This window comes from Pistacia vera, unplaced genomic scaffold (assembly GCF_008641045.1).
Source record: "Pistacia vera cultivar Batoury unplaced genomic scaffold, PisVer_v2 Contig256, whole genome shotgun sequence".
In the NCBI taxonomy this organism is placed as follows: Eukaryota; Viridiplantae; Streptophyta; class Magnoliopsida; order Sapindales; family Anacardiaceae; genus Pistacia; species Pistacia vera.
Window position 1 is genome coordinate 249,274 of NW_022196064.1, and position 19,079 is coordinate 268,352.

The window sequence follows — 19,079 nt, forward strand, 5'->3', positions numbered from 1 at the left end:
GGAAAATTCCTCTAGAAACTTCTCAAGAAATTCAGCCAGCTCGTCGCCCCAACGAAGATTTTTCTTCGCCGCGGCAATGCTTATTCTTCGCCCCGGCGAAGTCTGTAGTTCCCAACTTCGCCAAGTCTTCACTAAATTCAGGGCAACCACACTACAATACCACCCTGCCAACTTAACTAAGGACTAACCAACAACATTTAAAGGCTATTAAACACATATAAGGGACGTACCTCAAATTGGGCGTTACACACACCACACACACTCTTTGGGACAACAACAACATTTTGCAGAGTCAAATTTTTATTTTTCTAGTATTCACATAGACTAGAGTACCCACTATCCAAAAACCTCAAACGCACATCGGTTCTCTAACATCTCTCCTTCATTCTCCAACCTTAATTTCTTGCTGTCCATCTTCTTCTTCTTCTCCTTCCACCAAATGTATTATGCCAAAATCATGTTCTTCTTCTCCTTCCTTCACCAAATGTATTACGCCCACATCATCTTCTTCTTATATTTCCTCCACCAAACCCATTAAAATTTCCAATCTCTAATGATATTATTCAATTGAAATTCATATACAGATTTTTTTCAGGAACCCAAACAATACAACATAACATCCAGCAAAACCGTTGAAGTTTTTTTTATCTCTGCTGAAATTTAACAATTAAAATTCATATACAAACTCTTTTCACAATACCCACACAACACAAAATTCAACATCCAACAAATGCAAAACACCCGTTTCAAGAAAAGAATCTTCAAATCCTCCAACCACTGAAAATCCACAAAAAAACCCCCAAAATCACAAACCCATAGACCATAAGATCCAAAAGAAAAATTGTGTGCAGGAAATGAAAAGGGGGTTGCAATGTCGATGTCGGTGTCAGTGTCGGTGTCGGTGTCAATGTCACAGTCGAGCTGGGTGTTTGTGACACTGCCTTCGGCTGCGATTTGGTTGGCTACGAGCTGAGTTGGTAGTGTCACAGCTAGCCTAGCTTGTGGCTGAAGGTTGCGACGCCACCACCCAGCTAGCAGTTGCAGGTTATTTCGGCGTCGCAACCTCTAGCGGAGAAGGAAGAGATGATGGCGAAGAAAATATAAAGAAAAAAAAAAAAGAGAAGGAAAGGAAATAACATATTTCAATTTTTAAATTTTGATTTATGAGGCTTCATGTAAATTGACCATCTTGCCTTTCTTCATAATGGATTTTCTTAACAGAACATAATGGAGGGTGGGAAAGTGTCGATTTGAAACTTAACGGGTGGGCAAGTGTCGTTTTGCCAAATCTTGGAGGGAAAATGACGTTCTCCCTATTAATTTAGTTTTAATTTAATTGTCATTATCATAACAATATTAGAATCATTATCATGGCAAAGGAACCATCTAACCTACAGCCAAAGCTAGGACAACCGAAAATGATTGTCAACTGCCCAAAGCTTTCTTCTCTGTGACCTACATGCCTACCTTCTCTCTTCTTTTCCTTTTTGTTTCCCAATTATTATACTACTTTATTTTTTTTAATTAAAATTTAATATTTAATACAATCTAAAGTAAAAGGTTTTCCGAATATATAATAAAAATTTGTGGAATTGCAAATTGAACAACCTTTAACGTTAATTTCACTAAATTTTTCTTAAATTGAGTCCATGATTTAATTAAGAAACAGTATTCCAGTCAATAGTCAATAGATGATTTACTTATTTAATCATCATTATTGGCTTGGGTTGCCTATCTATCAAACTCGCCCACTAATTGACAGTTATTGGTAGGCTGTGTAGGTCCGCCAACCACTGCTTATAGTGGGAGTGGAGTGGTTAACATCAAAACTTTCTGACGCTCGTTTACTAATAATTAACTGGCTATAAAGTCTAATTATCTAAATTCAATGCCTCTTTCTCTGCTCTCAAAACATTTTAAATAATTAAATTTAACTTGATAAATCCATAAAAGGAACTCAGTTCTTATATTTGTGGTAAAACTAAACAATTATCCAAAGTCCAAACATGCACTAATAATTGCATGCAACATGTCCTATCAAGTAACGTCAAAATATAAATCACTCAAAAATAATAAAGCTTAATTAATAAATGTCGGCAAAACTCATCGATAAATGAGGAGGGCCCGCGAAGGACAAGGGGTATTGAGGGGATGCCATGTGGCAAGCGAGGAAGAATAGCGAACCCACCTGCTTTTTGTCACAAATTATTTGAATTTGAAAGCAAATGCAAATCCCTGTGGTCTGAATATCTTTAAAATTAAATTAATGCTTTCTCTCTGGTCTACATGTCCCGCGCTAGCCGGCCTTCCTCATGGAATTAAGGGTCTTGTTTAGAGGAAAGCCAACCATAATACTCCGGGATTGATGATAAAATAATATATTTTTTTCTTTCTGAAATCATAGTCTAATCATCAATTATCACACTAAAGATTCGACATTAAAGTAACTATATTAATTGGGTTTTTTCTATGACATTATTAAAAGCAAACTGCTGCATTAATTTTGGGCTACTTTTTCTTCTTCTTTTAGTGGTTGTCTAAACTTTGGTGACCAACGGCAATTTGATTAAGTGGACAGGTTATTTATTGAACTGTGGGATTGAATGCTTTGGATTGAGATCCTTAATTATGAATCCTGGACCAAATGTATTGATTTTTGATTTCCGTGCGCAGGATATTTAATACTAGTACAGAGTCATGACCTAAATGTTGCACCTGAGAAACGGTGCTTAAATTTAAGTTAAAAAAAAAAAAAACAGAGGAGGAGTTTCTGTGGTGTTGATTTTCTCATCTAGCTCTGGCCACTAGAAGGTCCAAAATCATCTACTATGGTATCATATCATTTGATGACCTTTATGGATCAGAAAACTGTATGATGGATGGCCCTTCATGATTCGTCATTTATTAATTCTTTGATTTAATATATGAAAAGAAAACATGAATGGTATTGATTTTGCAACATTTAGAATATGACCTCGGCCCCCCATAACTCCAAAGAGGCATATTTGTGTTGTTTTGATTATCCATGAAATTCTCAGCTATGAATAGTTGGTTATACAGTAGCTCACCTACACTAATGTTTCTTCAGTGAGGGATCAATATTCAAGAATACGTTTATATACATATATGAAACAAGAAATTTCTTGAATATGTTTTTGAAGTTCTTTTGGAATAGTTTAGAGGAATCAAGTTACTTAAATTCTAAATATATATTAATGTTTTCCCAACAACTAATGAACAAAACAACTTAATTTAATGAGGGTAACATATTTTTATTGTATTTCAGATTACCAAACAAAGTCATCTGCATGTGGGATCTAATTAATTAATTAGTTCATTGCCTAATTCTGCTCTGCATAACACATGCTCCATTCCTTACATTTCTATCATCAATCTATCCTCAACAGTAGTTGTAACAACAGAAATTTAATTTCCTTTAAATTAAAAAATCAAAAGCAAAAAAAAAAAAAAAAGAATTCTTCCAGAAACAGTAAATGTCATTGCAGACATAGACAATACCCTTTCAAGCATCATGCTGCAATCTATTGTCGGTGTACCTTTTATAGTTTTAATTATTTTCTTCGTTTTAATCTCCATGATTTAGTAGTGATTAATGTTAATTAATTAGGTTGTAAATTTCACTCCATTGCGATAATAATTGGTGAAACAATTAAAAAACATATATAAAAGAATGGTTAGGAAGAGGTTTAAAATATAATTTTTGATATCATTAAAGAAATGATATATAAAGAAAGATAATAGTCATATCAAAATAATGATCGTTATCCAAAATAAACAACGATTATTGTCATTAATTACAAGGTCCATGAGAATTTGAAAGAGTATTGATAAGATTTAAGAGAAAATGGGAGACCGTATGGTCTCTTTCCACTAGAAAAGGTAGAGTTTAGAGGGGACTGCGACGACGGTGAAAACTTAAGAGAGTCAAAGATCGTATATTTCTTAGTCAAAGATGAAAAGGTCAAAATTCAAAAATACGCGTAATATGTAATGAAAACAATACCCAGACGCTTTTCAAAAGCGTAGTAAACAAAAACCAATTAAAGGAGACAAACAGCCGCTACCAGGTTGGCTCTCAACCTCTTTCCCCACCTAATGTAAGCCACTTCTCACCACACGAGCGTGGATTTTTTTTTTTTTTTTTTTTTTTTTTTTTTATGTTTCACTTTGTTCATATAATATAAAAATGTTCACATTTTTTTTAATTTTTTCTTGGACTGTCATAATATACAAAGTCCACGTCTCCTAAATTCACGATATTGATTTTAATTTTATAATCATTAAAACCGCCTACCCTTACCCAGCATAAAAATGATTATAATATTCATTCTCCCACTCTCTTTCTCTTGTGTGTGTGCGTGTGTATATATAGATATATTAAGCACCCCTCCAGCCATGATCACACCAGCTTCTTCAAAGTCTTTGAAAGTTCAAACTCAAATTCTTCTTGTCATCTTCGATCATTTCATTCAACCTTGTCAAAAACAAGAATGGTTGTCCCTTCTCCGTCTCCAATGCGAACCAAGAAAACAAGAGCGGTCGGGATTCCTACCATTGATCTTTCTCTCAGTAAGCCAAAATTATTGGAGCTAATCGTAAAAGCATGTGAAGAGTATGGATTCTTTAAGGTCACTAACCACGGCGTGCCCAAGGAGGTAATATCAAGATTGGAAGAGGAAGGGACTGATTTTTTTGCAAAACCGGCTGTGGAAAAACAACGAGCTGGGCCTGCTAGGCCTTTTGGTTATGGTTCCAAGAACATCGGCTTAAATGGTGATTCGGGTGAGCTTGAGTATTTACTTCTTCATACAAATCCTTTCTCCATAGCTGAAAGATCCAGAGCTATCTCAAATGACCCTTTAAATTTCAGGTACTATTTACTTCTTCTATACTTTAAATTTTATACTTCAATGTGGATCAAATAAGAGATTATATTACATCATGGGTTGATCTAACAATTTAAAGTTCACTTTGATATTTGGAAAGAGTGGTAATAAGAAGAATTAAAGGAGAGCGAAAATGGTTTTGGTTTGTGTTGGTTTAGTGTAATACAGGTTCACGGGGTTTATGCTCAATTTGTGGCGTGTTTGTATAACTAAATTGTTTAATGCTCAGTACGGGCCTAAACACTTGAACTTTGTCATTTGCAAGCAACTTTGAATTGTTAGCAGTTTGGGGCCGGAATATAAGGGAATATAATTTTGCAGATGAAATGGTGGGAGATTGTTTAGTGTTAATGGTTAGCATCCTAGAAAGGGACAACCTTCCTTTATGAAAAAAGAAAGTGTTAAATAAATATAAATTATATATCAGACTGCTAGGTTGAAGGGTTTACTTTATAATTTTAAAATCATTTGGTGTCCTTGATTAGTTTGATTTCACGGACTCTGCTCAATATGGTACAACTAGTTCAGTTTGGATGATAATTTAAGAATTCTAGTTGGAAGTCACTCTTTCATGGGCTCCATTTAGTTCAATTTGAGCATCAACAGGCTACTTCTTGTTTGGTTTAATTAATTAAACAAATGCTTATTTAATGGAGTTATAGTCAAGACCACACGTGCAACTGCAACCCCAAATGGAGATTCGAGAGTGGAGTTAATTAATTAATATCTAGCTAAATTAAGTGGTTTGAACAGGGTAGGATTGTAAAAGGCAACATGGGATGCTTCTTGATTAGGATTTGGGAGTGTCCAAATGAGTTGGAGAAAGAGGCATGACTTAAAATTAATTTGTAACACTTTGTTGTCATGCATTATTTTTTCAAAACCAAAAATGATTTTGTTATCATGTTATTTATGACCATGTTAGAAACTTAGAATTAAAGTCATCTAATGATCAGTTTTGAGAAAATCTGAGCTGTATTTTGGTGAATTGGATGGCCATGTAATTGTTAGATCTTCTCTTTTCCCGGCAGCTGGCACTGGCAGGCAGAAATGTATTATAATTAGGATGTTAGTCAGAAAGAACTCAATAACTACACTATCAAATCAAAGAAAAGTTGGAACTTTCTTATCCTAAGTTTACTATAATAACATGTGGCGATGCAGTAAATGTTTTTTTCTAAATAAAGGAATGAGTCTTAAAATAGCATATTCTTTGTCTTTTATATTATGTTATGTGTTTGCTTTTTGCAGTTGTGCGGTGAATGATTATGTAGGAGCGATTAGAGAATTAACATGCCAAATTCTTGATCTACTGGCTGAGGGATTGGGGGTCCCAGATAAGTTCGTCTTCAGTAGACTCATCAGAGATGTTCACAGTGACTCACTTCTTAGGCTAAATCATTATCCTCCTCTCAACCATTGGGAATGGGACCCATCAACTAAACGTCATCACCAGCATCACTCTTTAAACAATAGAGTTGGATTTGGGGAGCACTCTGACCCTCAGATCTTGACCCTTTTGAGATCTAACGATGTGGGAGGCTTTCAAATCTCTTTACATGATGGGTTGTGGGTTCCAGTCCCACCTGACCCCACCCAATTCTACGTGCTTGTTGGTGATGCATTACAGGTTAGCAATTGCTATTATTTATTCATAATAATAATAATAATAATAATAATAATAATAATAATAAAATGAAATGATTCTCAGGTTCTGACAAATGGGAGATTTACAAGTGTAAGACATAGGGCAATGGCAAACTCAATGAAGCCAAGAATGTCAATGGTGTACTTTGGGGCACCACCACTAGATGCGTGGATTAATTCTCTCCCAGAGATGATATCTTCTGACAGACCAAATCTATATAAGCCCTTCACTTGGAATCAATATAAACAAGCTGTCTACTCTTTAAAGCTGGGGGATACACGTCTTGACCAATTCAAGATTAATGCCGACGATTAAATCGCATCATATCATAACTGGTATAACATATATATATATTATGATTTATGTCATTAGCTACCTGTATATACCCCACAAAATTCGACTCCATTAATTAATTCAGCATTTAGATGGTAAATCTTATATTGTATTTGTACTTAATGGAAATGTTTACGCGTGTTATCATAGAGTCAATAAATAAAACATGTAAACTTATTTACAAATTCCCAAATCTTGGTCTACATCTGAATAAAACTTGAGCTTTTGAACATGTGAACTTATACAATAATATGTTAATTGAATTGACGGTCGTATATATAGTATACAGAATTTGATTGTTTATGCTGAGACGTGATATTGGTAGTTATGTTCATTAATTGATTTAATTATGTATACCTAAGAAAATTACATGATACCAAGTTACCAACTGTCACAGCTCTTACGTTTATCTAAAAATTGATTTTTTGTCATATTCATTTGATCCAATTATGTTCACAAATTCAGGTCTGCATCATGCATTTACATACTGTAGCTAGCTGTATATAAACCAAATAACAATTAAGATGTTTATCATTGTTAAAAAAGGTTATCTTGGTATGCCTTTATCCATCCATCCCACCAACAATGACGACCAAGCTGGTTAGTTCCATCTACCATAAACTGTGCCTTGTGAAATAGCCATTTCTAGGTAAGAAAAGAAACGAGATATTGACTCAAAACTAGCTTTTATGCTAATTAAAGATACTAACCTAATTGTCCCTTTGACTAATTAATATGATTTTGATGACCTTGTAAAGATAATTACTTGGATTTATTAAATTAAGAATATTTCCGTCCTTCTCATGAAAACCACCCACATGCCCCACCAATTTCTTTTCTTGTTTGACGACCTTATTATAAAATTTATTACCCATTAAGACGAGCAATGGATAAAATAATAACCATTCAAAGGGATGATTATAATTTGGTCCCAGTGAAGCCATGCACTTGATTGATCTAACCCTCGATATTTTGATTGGCCAACCAATTAATTCAGAGGATGGGTGAGATTAGATTTCAATACTCCATCATTGTTTATACAGTTCTTTAATTCTCTTACATAAGGTAGCTCAACGCTCATTGACTCCTGTAAAAGACTCAAATGAAACTTAAATGGCACGAATGAATTTCTTTTTGTAATTTATTTCTTAATTATGAGAAAGTACTTGCTGCATGAAGAAGCTACTTCAAAATCAGAGTCTTCATCTAATAATATTCCAATAATGCCCATCAAAAAACTCAGCAAACAACAATTATGTCTCTAAATTTCATCCAACAAAATACAGACTATTGGCTGTCATTTCATGTTAAAGATTTCTTTTTCTTGTTTCATGAATTCAAAAGGGTAGTTAAAATCAAGGAAGTTAGGTTAAATAGAGAAACGTGGGGAGCTTCCAGATGTGCCTATTAATCTCCCTTGCCAAGCCTTCATTTCAAATGCCTTAATGGCTTCTTTGTTGTTGTTCTTTGAAGCACTAATTAGAAGCCGCTGCTGTGACAATGATTTTCCGGGTCATATAGCAAAGGACACAAATATCGCCACCAGTCATAACATGGGAAAAACCAAGGCATTTTCTAGTGGTGAGCTACATATACATGGTTCTGTTTGTAGTTTTTGCAGTAAGGATGAAGATGTCCAGGCCTGGAAACTTCCTGAGTTTTGCTCTTGGCCTTAAAACCCATAGCTGCTCTGTTGTTGCTCATTTCAATCTTATATATGTATCATGTATGTATCCTTTTACCTTGTAACTCAAACTATATCTTATTTAATTTGATGTAAACTTTTCATTTTTTATTTTTTAAAGCAAATATGTTAATTGGGAACAAAGTGTAATAATTTTGATGGTGATCACTGATCAAGCTATTCCATCCTTCACAAAAGGCAGGCGTCGTCCAAATTTGGATTACTAAAAATCTATTTGGGCAGTCAAGTTTAAGTTTCTGATCCATCAATTATTATTTTTTCTTCATTTTCTTTCCTATAGTTGAATTAGCTGAGAATTTTATAATTTTCAAAACTCGAGCTTAATTATCAGTGATGATGATATTAGTATGCATATAATTATTTTAGCTTTAAAAGATTTTAGGCGGTAGTTAATAAAAAGTGATGCATTAGTATTACATTAAGGGTGCGTTTGGTTCAGGAAATATTATATTACTGGAAAGATAGATTACCAGAGAATCTTTAGAGAAATGTGTTTGGTAGGTTGGAATAAATTAGTGGGTATGTTATAATAATATATTTGGTTGGAAGGATAAAAAAGTGAGTATATTATATAGATTACTAAATTGCCCTCCTTTTTAAATAATAATAATATTATTATTATTATTTTATTCTTTTTTTTTAACCCCCTATATTTGAATTTTTGCTAAAACACTCAAGCCATTTAAAACTTTAATTTGTAGCAAAATCACCCCCCACCCACCCCAAGCCACTACCGGCAACCAGCCACCACTGTCGATAGTCGCTGTAATGGCGCACGATTGGCCAGATCTGGCTGGTCGTGCTCCAGTAAGGCCATAAAAAAACGGCTAGATATGGCCGTGAAACAACGGCCACTTCACGGTCAAATCTATGGTATTTCACAGCCAGATCTAATCGTCTTCGGCCGTGGATCACAAATATTACCAATAACATTATTGTATTTATTTAAGCAAAAAAGGGATCAATTGGGAGAAAATGAATATCCAGGCATTAATGGAGTTATTAAAATATTTCTTAAAGAAATCATCATTGCATTTTATTAGTTAATTAAAACGTGCATTAATAATTATATTCAAGAATTTTAAAGTTAAGGAGTAATGAGCCAAGTATCTCCATCAACATAGTGAGTTCCAGTAAAAGGCTGGGCCTCCTCATCTGTCAAAATTCGAGCCCAAGGAACTCTTCCAGTGAAGTTGGCCCCTGGTCCAGAGCATTTGTATTCCCCGTAGAACACCCTACTGCATTCAAAAAGTTCATCAATCACAGTTACTAAACCCAATTTTAGTTTGATAAAACAAAAACAGTGATGATTTTAACTACTTACGTATCACGGTTTGGTTTACCCCAATCACTCCACCCTTGTGGACGAACAAGTTTGTCCATGAAGGTGTAAGAGAACACAACCCTTGAATAATCCCCCCATGCTCTCCCTAGATAAATCATACCACTACCTGTTACCACACTATCTTTGAACGAAAACCCACTTTCCAGAGATGAACTGGAACGCTTTTGAGCTGTGAGAGATGCCACCTTCTTAGCTACAGAATTTAAATTGCAGTTCTGCACACAATTTACATTGGGTTTCAATACTAATATGGGCCTTGGATATTTTTATCTACTATTGGGCTTTCACTCACCTCATACAGGGACCTCCCATAACCAAAAATGAAGTCAACGGAACCCTGGATAAAACAATTATTGAAGTAGTGGAGGCCTTTGTGATCATAAAGTGTGTCTTGAGCACCATAAAAACTACAATTGTAAAATGCAGCCTTTGTCCCTGAGATACGAAGTGCAACTGCTTGTTCTCCAACGGATCCAATCACATGTGGGGCTGTATTCTGCAACAAACAATATATTCTGATTATATGTATTTGTTATATATTCTTTAGCCAACAAACTAAGATTTATTGATGCTTAGAATTTTAATTTATAAATTGTGCTATAAAATTGATATTGCAACTTTAAATTTTCTGCATTTCTTATAGAAAAGCGTGAGCATCAGAGCATGCATGTGTATTTTGGTTTCTATAACAGATGGTTTTGTCTGGAATTTTGTAATATTCCATGCGGCAATGGAATCTCCATGTTGGCCTCGCCATATATCAGAAAGATTGCAGCGAAGACAGTCGTTTCAAATTTGAATCATGACTTTCACTTCACCCTAACAAGTTTCTAAAACTGTATAAAAAATAACAGAGACCCTTTAAATGAGCAATAAACATTTGTGTAGTTATCAGGGCAATGATAAAAGTACCGGGATTTAAAAAAAAAAAAAATGGTTAACTTACGGTTTTGAATTATGGGTAACTTGGCGAGAGAAAATGTGTTTGCTAACAACTTGTCTTTAGTCTTGATAATATAAATTGTTGAAGGTTTAATTAATTACCTCAAACACCATGTTGATGGCCACAAAATAATTAGCATCTACAGATACGGTTGCGCTTTGAAATGTCTTCAATGGTTTCCCATCAGTTCCAGTAACCGAAGCAGTATCATTTCCAGTAATAGTTGGAGGGTTAGTGGAATCCCCTAATAATGTAACAAAGGGCAAAGTTCTTGGGACGACAATCTTTTCCCTGCAAAATTAACATTGCTGTAAGTATGTATTAGCAAAACAAGCATTAAACTAAATTTACAGCTTGAACGATGACTGCATAAGAATTTAGTTAGCCATTATCATTAAATATGTTATGAGTCTACCTGTAAACACCTGGTTTGATCTCCAATATAACTCTCCGGGTGTTGTTGGGCGGAATGCTATTAATAGCTTCTCTGATGGTTCTGAAATGACCTGTCCCGTTTTGAGAAACACTTATTCTCACTTTGTTCATCTCAGCCTTGCTCAGTTTGTCATCAAGCACCCTGCCAAAGCTCGCTGGAGCTTGACTGATGGACTCTGCTTGCAAGAGAGCCTTTCTACGATGATTTTGGACGTTCCAGAAGAGCCATTTATCATAGTCCAAGGCTCTATCTACATCCTGAGAATAAGATTTCAAACGAAAATTAAACAAAGGAATGAGGAAGAGAATGAGATGGAAATAGTAGGATTTTGAAGCCATAACGAGAATGTCTTAGAGTTGAGAAGGAGTTGATGTGCGTGTATCTATTTAAGATATGCTAGTGGGTGCGTGCGTGGTGTCATGATATTCCGGGCCCAGGATATGAAAATTCACATTAGGGGTGTATTTACTACAATGTCCTTCTCCCTGTGCTACGCTATCCACACATACTGAAAATACACAATTTAACCCCAAGTTTTTGTCTGTTTGTCAATGATGTTTGCTCATTTCATTAAGTTTTTTGATTCAAATCTTATGGTTACTTATCATATTTTTACTTACTTGGTCTTTTTTGTTTGTAAGTTGTTTAATGGATTCCAGATATTAATTGAGGTTTGCATAATTTAGTTCTAACACCTTTTTTAAAAAAAAAAATACACAATTTCCAATTTATAGGATTCTGAAACTACAGGTTCGTTGAACTGTTAATCAATGGTATAAAAGAAAAACTATAGGAGTATTAGATGAAATGACAAACGCACAGAGAAGTGTGTAGTGAAATCATATGGAAGGGCATTTTAAGAAGTAAATTATTGTTGCTTGACGGTTTGTGCCAATGGGGATGGGGACCCCCAAGCCTCAAATCTGAAATTGTGTGTAAGGGTGCAGCATCCAATCCAATCTTCTTCATGGTGGTGGGGAAGATAAAGAGAGTGCGGAAAAAGCTGTATTCCATTTCCAAATTTATTAATTTTGTAGTGAAGAAGTAGATTTGTGGAGTTGGAGTAGCAGATGGGCTAACACAGTATAGTAGCAACCAGAAACTGGCCTCACCCTCGTACAATCTTTTAAGTATCCAACGCGCAATATGAATATGCAGTAGCTCATATAAGTCATATTGGTGGGGGCGCGGCATGATCAAGTCGTGCTTCTCTCCCCACAAACCATTCCTCTGATTCTACTCCAGTTGTTAATCGATAACTTACTTTCTTATTCTCATTCATTTACTTGGGTACAACCCGCTTTGCTGCTTCTATTTTTATTTTTATTTTAGCTGTAATTAATTAGTGATTAGTAAGAAATCTGTATACACATAGATATAAATGTCTTACAGTGTCACCACCACCAACTAGAGCTCAACAAGCACTTAAAGACAACGTAGATATTTTATTTCAATCCTATCCCATTTTAAAATAAGGATTAAGGAGTGGTCTCTACATGTCAAGGCGACTTGTAAAACACTCATCACATTAACCTCAAAGGTATAAATGGACACCTCTCTTCACGAAAGAGGGGGCGGGGCATATGAGAGTTGGGCACAAACGAGAGCTTCAACCACTATTTTTATTTGTAAATAAAGTATTTTTCCATTTTTGTATGCTTTACAGGAAATATCAGAAAAATAGTCAGAGAATAATAAAATAACAATGGACCTAGGATTCGCTTTAAGTATTCGAACCACTATAAAAATCTTTATTGTCAATCTATTATTTATGTTTTTGCAAACATATATAATCTCTGCACCATAATCAACTGTCATAATCATTCACGTGTAATTTCTAAGACTTTCTTAGCACTTTGCACGTGCGAGATTATTGGTGTCAAAATCACGCATCAACAGTTTGACGCTAGAGGAAGGTCATGATTCACATCAGCTCTCCATGTTTTTCCAGCAAGCCTCAAAATCTTCACATTATCAGATGTGAAAATCTGAGCAGGATAAAGTCTAAATCTGGCAAAGCTGTAAGCAAGAGTTGTACCCTTTCGATTTAGCTTTCCGATGATCCAAGAATCATTAAAACCCGAGGTCTACAGCTCAAATTATTGTCAAAATACTGAAGCGTGAGCACTCAGATCGTGTGGCTAGATCGCACACTTAGACCGCTCTGATCTTTAGCTTCAAATCGCACATTTAGATCTCTCAGATCACACGCATCATATTTCCCAAATTGCGTGGCTAGATCGCCTAGATTGCACGCATTAGAGCTCTTAGATCGCGTGCCCAGATTGCCCAAATCGCACGCATCAGAGCTCTCAGATCGCGTGGTCAGATCGCTTAGATCGCATGCATTAGAGCTCTCAGATCGCGTGCCTAGATTGCCCAGATCGCACACATCAGAGTTGTTAGATCGCGTGGCCAGATCGCTTAGATCGTGCGCATCAGAGCTCTTAGATCACATGGCTAGATCGTTTAAATCATGTGCATCAAAGCTCTCAGATCGCGTGGCTAGATCGCTCAGATCGCATGCTTAGATCTCTCATATCAGATCGAGCTCCCAAGCTTTTTAGCTCTTAAGCTATCGAGCTCCCAAACTCTAGCTCCTAAGCCATCGAGCCCCCACACTCTAGCTCCTAAGCCATCGAGCTCCCACACTCTAGCTCCTAAGCTATCGAGCTCCCAAGCTCTTGAGATCACGTGTTCAAGATCGTTGAGATCACGCGTTCATATCACTCAGATGATGCTCCTGAGCAGCCAGATCGTGCTTCCGAGCATCCGAAGTGCACGTTCAAGATCGTAAAGACCACACGTTTAGATCATTTAGATCGTGCTCTCGAGTAGCCAGATCATGCTTTGAGCACTCAGATCGCGTCCCGAGCAGCCAGATCGTGCTTCTGAGCACTCAGATCGCACTCCTGGCTAGATCATGCTTTCAAGCACTCAAGTCGTGCTCTTGAGCGGCCAGATTGTGCTTCCAAGCATCTAGATCGCATGTTCAAGATTTTTGAGATCACCTGTTTAGATCATCCAAATCGCCCGTTCAAGATTGTTGAGATCACACGTTCAGATAATTTAGATTGCACTTTTGAGCGGCCATATCGTGCTTCTGAGCGCCCAGATCGTCGATCTCGAGTTCTAAGATCAAGCTTTGCACTTTCTGAATCAAACTCCTTGTGTTCTTAGATCAAGCTTCACGCTTTTTTATTGCACTCCTTATGTTCTCAGATAATAGCCCCAGATCGTGTTCTCAGCTCTCAGATCGCGATCAGTTGGCAGTTCTTAGATCACAACTAGTTGTCAGCATTAGAAAAAATGCGTAGAAAACTTAAAACAGCCTTGAAACATGCCGAAATGGTGGATTTTGGCCTCGAAAATGGTCCCAACAAGTTATCTAGTTGCCACAACGTAGTGCTTAGAACGAGCTTTCCGTGGATATCTTACGAGCTCTAAAACTCTTTTCGGATCACAAGTTATGACTATTTTAAGTTGGCTTGTCCGTTTAAGACCTCTGAGCTGTGCGTTTGGGCTTCTGATGCTCAGTTCTCTACAAAAATTCATCTACTAGACATTTTATGTCAATTATCAGATCACGCTCAGCTTTAGATCGCTCCAAACGCTTAAATTGCAGTCCTAGCTCTCAGTACCCGATCACGTCAGGCATAGTTTGAGCTCTTCAGTTTGAGACTGCAGCCTATAGTGCGACATCCATTCAAATCTAAGACATGAGTTTTTGAAGTGCAATTATGCACTCCAACAATTGGGAGGGTTCTGTTTTGCCAAAAATGCACACTGATGTCAACATCATCAATCAGAGTTTAACAAACACTCAAAGACAAAGTGGTATTAGCTGTCAAAACCCAAACCGCCTCAAAAAGATATTTTATATCAATTTTATCCCATTTTAAGATAAGGATTAAGGAGTGGTTCCCATGTGTCAAGGCAACTTGCAAAAACACTCATTACATTGACTTCAAAGGTATAAATGAGCACCTTTCTTCATGAAAGAGGGGGTGGGGCATATGAGAGCTGAGCACAAACGAGAGCTTCAACCATTATTTTTTCTCTGTAAATAAAGAATTTCTTAATTTTTGTACGCCTTACAGGCAATATCAGAAAAATAGTTAGAGAATAATAAAATAATAGTGGATGTAAGATTCGCTTTAAGCATCCGAACCACTATAAAAATCTCTCTTGTCAATCTATTATTTATGTTTCTACAAACATATATAATCTCTATACCATAGTCAACTCTCATAATCATTCACGTGTAATTTCTAAGACTTTCTTAGCACTTGCACGTGCGAGATCGTCGGTGTTAAAATCATGCATCAACATATAAAGATCCCAAAGACTTATGGTTTCAGGTATTAGTTTTTCTCTGTATGTAAAAAAAAAAAAAAAAAAAAATGAATTTAAAGTAAATGGTAGAATAATTAGAATCTCAAGATATTCAATACTGAATTTCCATGGCTATTTCACTGTCACAATCATCTTCGTACTAATGATGCTTATAAATTTATAATCAAATCAAAGAGATGATAATAATATGCCCATATTACCTTACCCTTGGTAATTTTATATTAGTCCAGTCATATGATAGGTGGATTCTCAAAGGTATTGTCTATTTTGGACTATAGGTTGGACTACTAGTAGACTCGCACACTTTTACCTTAAAAATGCACCTCTAGGTAATAAGAGTATTTTATGTTATATAAACGATTAAGACCCCCATCTCCTAACCGATATGAGAGTTTGGTATCAACACAACCTCACGTCGGGCTTGGGAGGTTTAACATTATATTAGTAAGAAATAATTACTCTTGGATCATGGGAATTAGCGCTATAACAACAACTGAAACAATTGAGACACATCACATGACTGGTAATAAAGTTGAGGCAAGGCAAGTCCTGTAATAGAAAGACATATATACAAATCTCTGCTGCTAATGAATGGTTCAGTTTATGTCAAACAAGTTATCATATGACTTTGATGAATTGAGTTTTGCAGAAGAACAATCATGCCAACGTAAGCAATGACTACATTTATATTAGTAAAGTCCTCCACCTTCATCCACGCATCCATCCACTAAGTGGGTTTACTGCTGACAAATTATAGCATTTGAATTGACTCTTCTTCTCCAAAGGGGGCTTCTTTTTTTCATATGGGCTATTATATATAATTTTATCAAAAGCCTTCGAATTAAGCTCTGGCTGCTGATATGTTTTTTATTTCTCTAATTCTCTCTTCTTATTCTCTCAGTCTCCCACTAAGTGATGGGTAAACGGAACGAAACTGTTAACAAATACGTTCCATGGAAAAAAAATCCACAAGAAAGAAGTACTGACAACACAATCTTCTTTTGATGACTTTTGACGTAGTCTGAGTCTGTACTGTACTGTACATGTGCTTACTTTGTCTCTACCAACTGAATTTTCTTTCTTCATAAATTCCACTCTTGCTTTGATTTTTATTTTTGAACTACATCTATAATTTACATAATATGGCATGTGTGGTGTATGAGTTGACGACCTAAACTCATCTAAATTCTCATCATCTTCTTATTAACTAGACCTTTTTGAAACAACAGAGTTTTCAAGGGTTGCGGCAGTTAGTGCTTCAGTCGAGGAAACTACACTAAGAAATTATTAAAAAATGTGCTCTTGGAGACCATTTTAATGACAATTGCTCAAAATTGCTTCCATCATGCTTACATTCTCTGGAAATTTTTTAAGGAGACGGAGAGATCATTCAGTTCTAGTGAATATTATATTACACAAAACCCAACTGTAAAATAACAATAATTTTTTATGATACAGGAGATAAACCATGGGCCTTAATCCATCTAGATGACGTGAACGTGAAGTTGGTGATAGAGAGGTCATGTAAGTTTCAAATCCCAGATTAATCAACCAAGTCTAGAATCATTCTTGAGATCTAAATACCTCACAATTCAACTGATATAACACTTCTGTATGGAATAGTAATATAACAAAATCCATGGAACCAATTTAATTAATTTATTGGATGTATAAAGATTGAAGCATCTATGCGAATATTATGTTATCTTCAAAAATCATACCTTACTCACTAAATGAGACATAAATTATTAATTTTTTTCTTGATGAATCTAAATATAAATAAAATTCAATAAGATTCCAACCTTTTTATTATTATAATAAACAAAATTATCTGTACATCAAAGTTGTCAATTATGCTGTGTTAGCCGTAATATCACTAGGAACTAAGTATCTCATTAAATCAGAAATTGTTTCAATAACTTTGATGCGTTACGTAAACAAAATCATCTCTGATCTTAGTCATATAGCTGCTGTCGCTAGAACCAGACATTCTCATCATTCCACAAACTCTCCAATGACTCATCGCCACCTAACCACTCGTTGTTGTTCTGGGTCTCGAAACTGTGAATATCCAAACCCGGTTTAGACCAGTCCCATGACCCAGAGACACAGCCAGACATGTTATCTGGGTAGAACTCCGACCAGTTTTGTGAATTGTCGAGATTAGTATCCGAGGCAGGAGATACGTGGGCATCCACTGAGTCCCAGGAGGCAACAGACAACTCGGGCATGAAACTTGGTTCCGACCCCGATTCAGTCGAATTATAAACTTGACTTGTGTATATGTCTGCATGAGTACTTGTACTTTCCGTCGTGGTGGTGGTTACGTTGGAAGTGGGTTGACCCGTTGATGAATGGGTTGTTGCTTGGATCCGCTCAAGTAAACGAGGCATCCAAACGTAACGCATGGCATCTCTAAATTGCTTACTGTTAACGTCACATTTGAGCTGCTTTGCCTGCTTTTGAACTCTTGTTCTCCAGTAGTTTTTTATCTCATTGTCTGTTCTTCCCGGCAAGTGCTGTGCTATTTTTGACCACCTTCAATTTCAATTTCCAATTATATGAAAGATAGATTAGTTTAACTGCTGCTGAAATAATTAGAACAAAAAGACCAGAGTTATGATTAATATATAATAACCTATTTCCCCAGCGGGAGTGGAGTTCAAGAATCATTAGTTGTTCCTGAAGACTGATGTTTCCTCTTCGAACATCTGGGCGCAAGTAATTTAACCACCTTAGCCTGCAGCTTTTTCCCGTTCGTTTTAGTCCTGTATATATCTCTGTTAGTCTTAAGAAAAAAGATTGTACAAGAGCAAAAGAGAATATCAAACTTAATCTATTAGTGACCTGCACAGCGAGCTACAGAGTTCCAACGACCTTCACCATGAATGGTAACGTAATTCATAAGCAAGGAGTCCTCTTCAACAGTCCATGGCCCTTTTCTCACGTCCATCTCCTCTTCACTTTGTTGATCATAAGTTGAAGAACTAAAAACTCCCATGTGAGCTTCCATTTCTATATAATTCGAATATAATTCAGGGTTTTACAAAGAAGAAGAAGAAGAAGAAGAAGAGTACGGGTATTTTGATTAAGATGGAAGTTAGAAAATATGGCTAAGATTTGATAAGAGAGGAGATTATATAGAGAGTTAAAGAGGAGATTGGAATTCAACTGAGCATAATCTATGAATAAAGAAAAAGTGGGNGGTTGAATTAGCTGAGAATTTTATAATTTTCAAAACTCGAGCTTGATTATCAGTGATGATGATATTAGTATGCATATAATTATTTTAGCTTTAAAAGAAATGATGCATGAGTATCACATTAAGGATGCGTTTGGTTCAGAGAATGTTGTATTACACTATTACGGAGAAATATTGTATTACTGGAAAGATAGAATACCAGAG

At 35.9% G+C, this 19,079-nt stretch overlaps 3 protein-coding genes across 3 annotated transcripts; 1 reads left to right on the forward strand and 2 right to left on the reverse strand.

Annotated features, from left to right (window-relative positions):
* The first annotated feature begins 4,432 nt into the window (after positions 1-4,432).
* LOC116132616 (gibberellin 2-beta-dioxygenase 2-like) lies at positions 4,433-6,892 on the forward strand. The gene is made up of 3 exons (XM_031418280.1): positions 4,433-4,891; positions 6,159-6,537; positions 6,619-6,892. The coding sequence occupies exons 1-3, from the start codon at positions 4,512-4,514 to the stop codon at positions 6,868-6,870; spliced, it is 1,011 nt and encodes a 336-aa protein (XP_031274140.1). The 5' UTR covers positions 4,433-4,511; the 3' UTR covers positions 6,871-6,892.
* Positions 6,893-9,623: 2,731 nt separating this feature from the next.
* Positions 9,624-11,659, reverse strand: LOC116132618 (probable pectinesterase 53). Its single transcript, XM_031418283.1, has 5 exons — positions 11,297-11,659; positions 10,983-11,172; positions 10,231-10,434; positions 9,918-10,153; positions 9,624-9,831 (listed from the first exon to the last, which is right to left on the reverse strand). Exons 1-5 carry the CDS (start codon positions 11,653-11,655, stop codon positions 9,681-9,683), a joined length of 1,140 nt encoding a protein of 379 aa, XP_031274143.1. The 5' UTR covers positions 11,656-11,659; the 3' UTR covers positions 9,624-9,680.
* A 5,806-nt stretch (positions 11,660-17,465) lies between these two features.
* On the reverse strand, positions 17,466-18,871 carry LOC116132610 (transcription factor MYB108-like). The gene is made up of 3 exons (XM_031418273.1): positions 18,521-18,871; positions 18,312-18,441; positions 17,466-18,211 (listed from the first exon to the last, which is right to left on the reverse strand). Exons 1-3 carry the CDS (start codon positions 18,684-18,686, stop codon positions 17,650-17,652), a joined length of 858 nt encoding a protein of 285 aa, XP_031274133.1. The 5' UTR covers positions 18,687-18,871; the 3' UTR covers positions 17,466-17,649.
* Between the last annotated feature and the right edge of the window lie 208 nt (positions 18,872-19,079).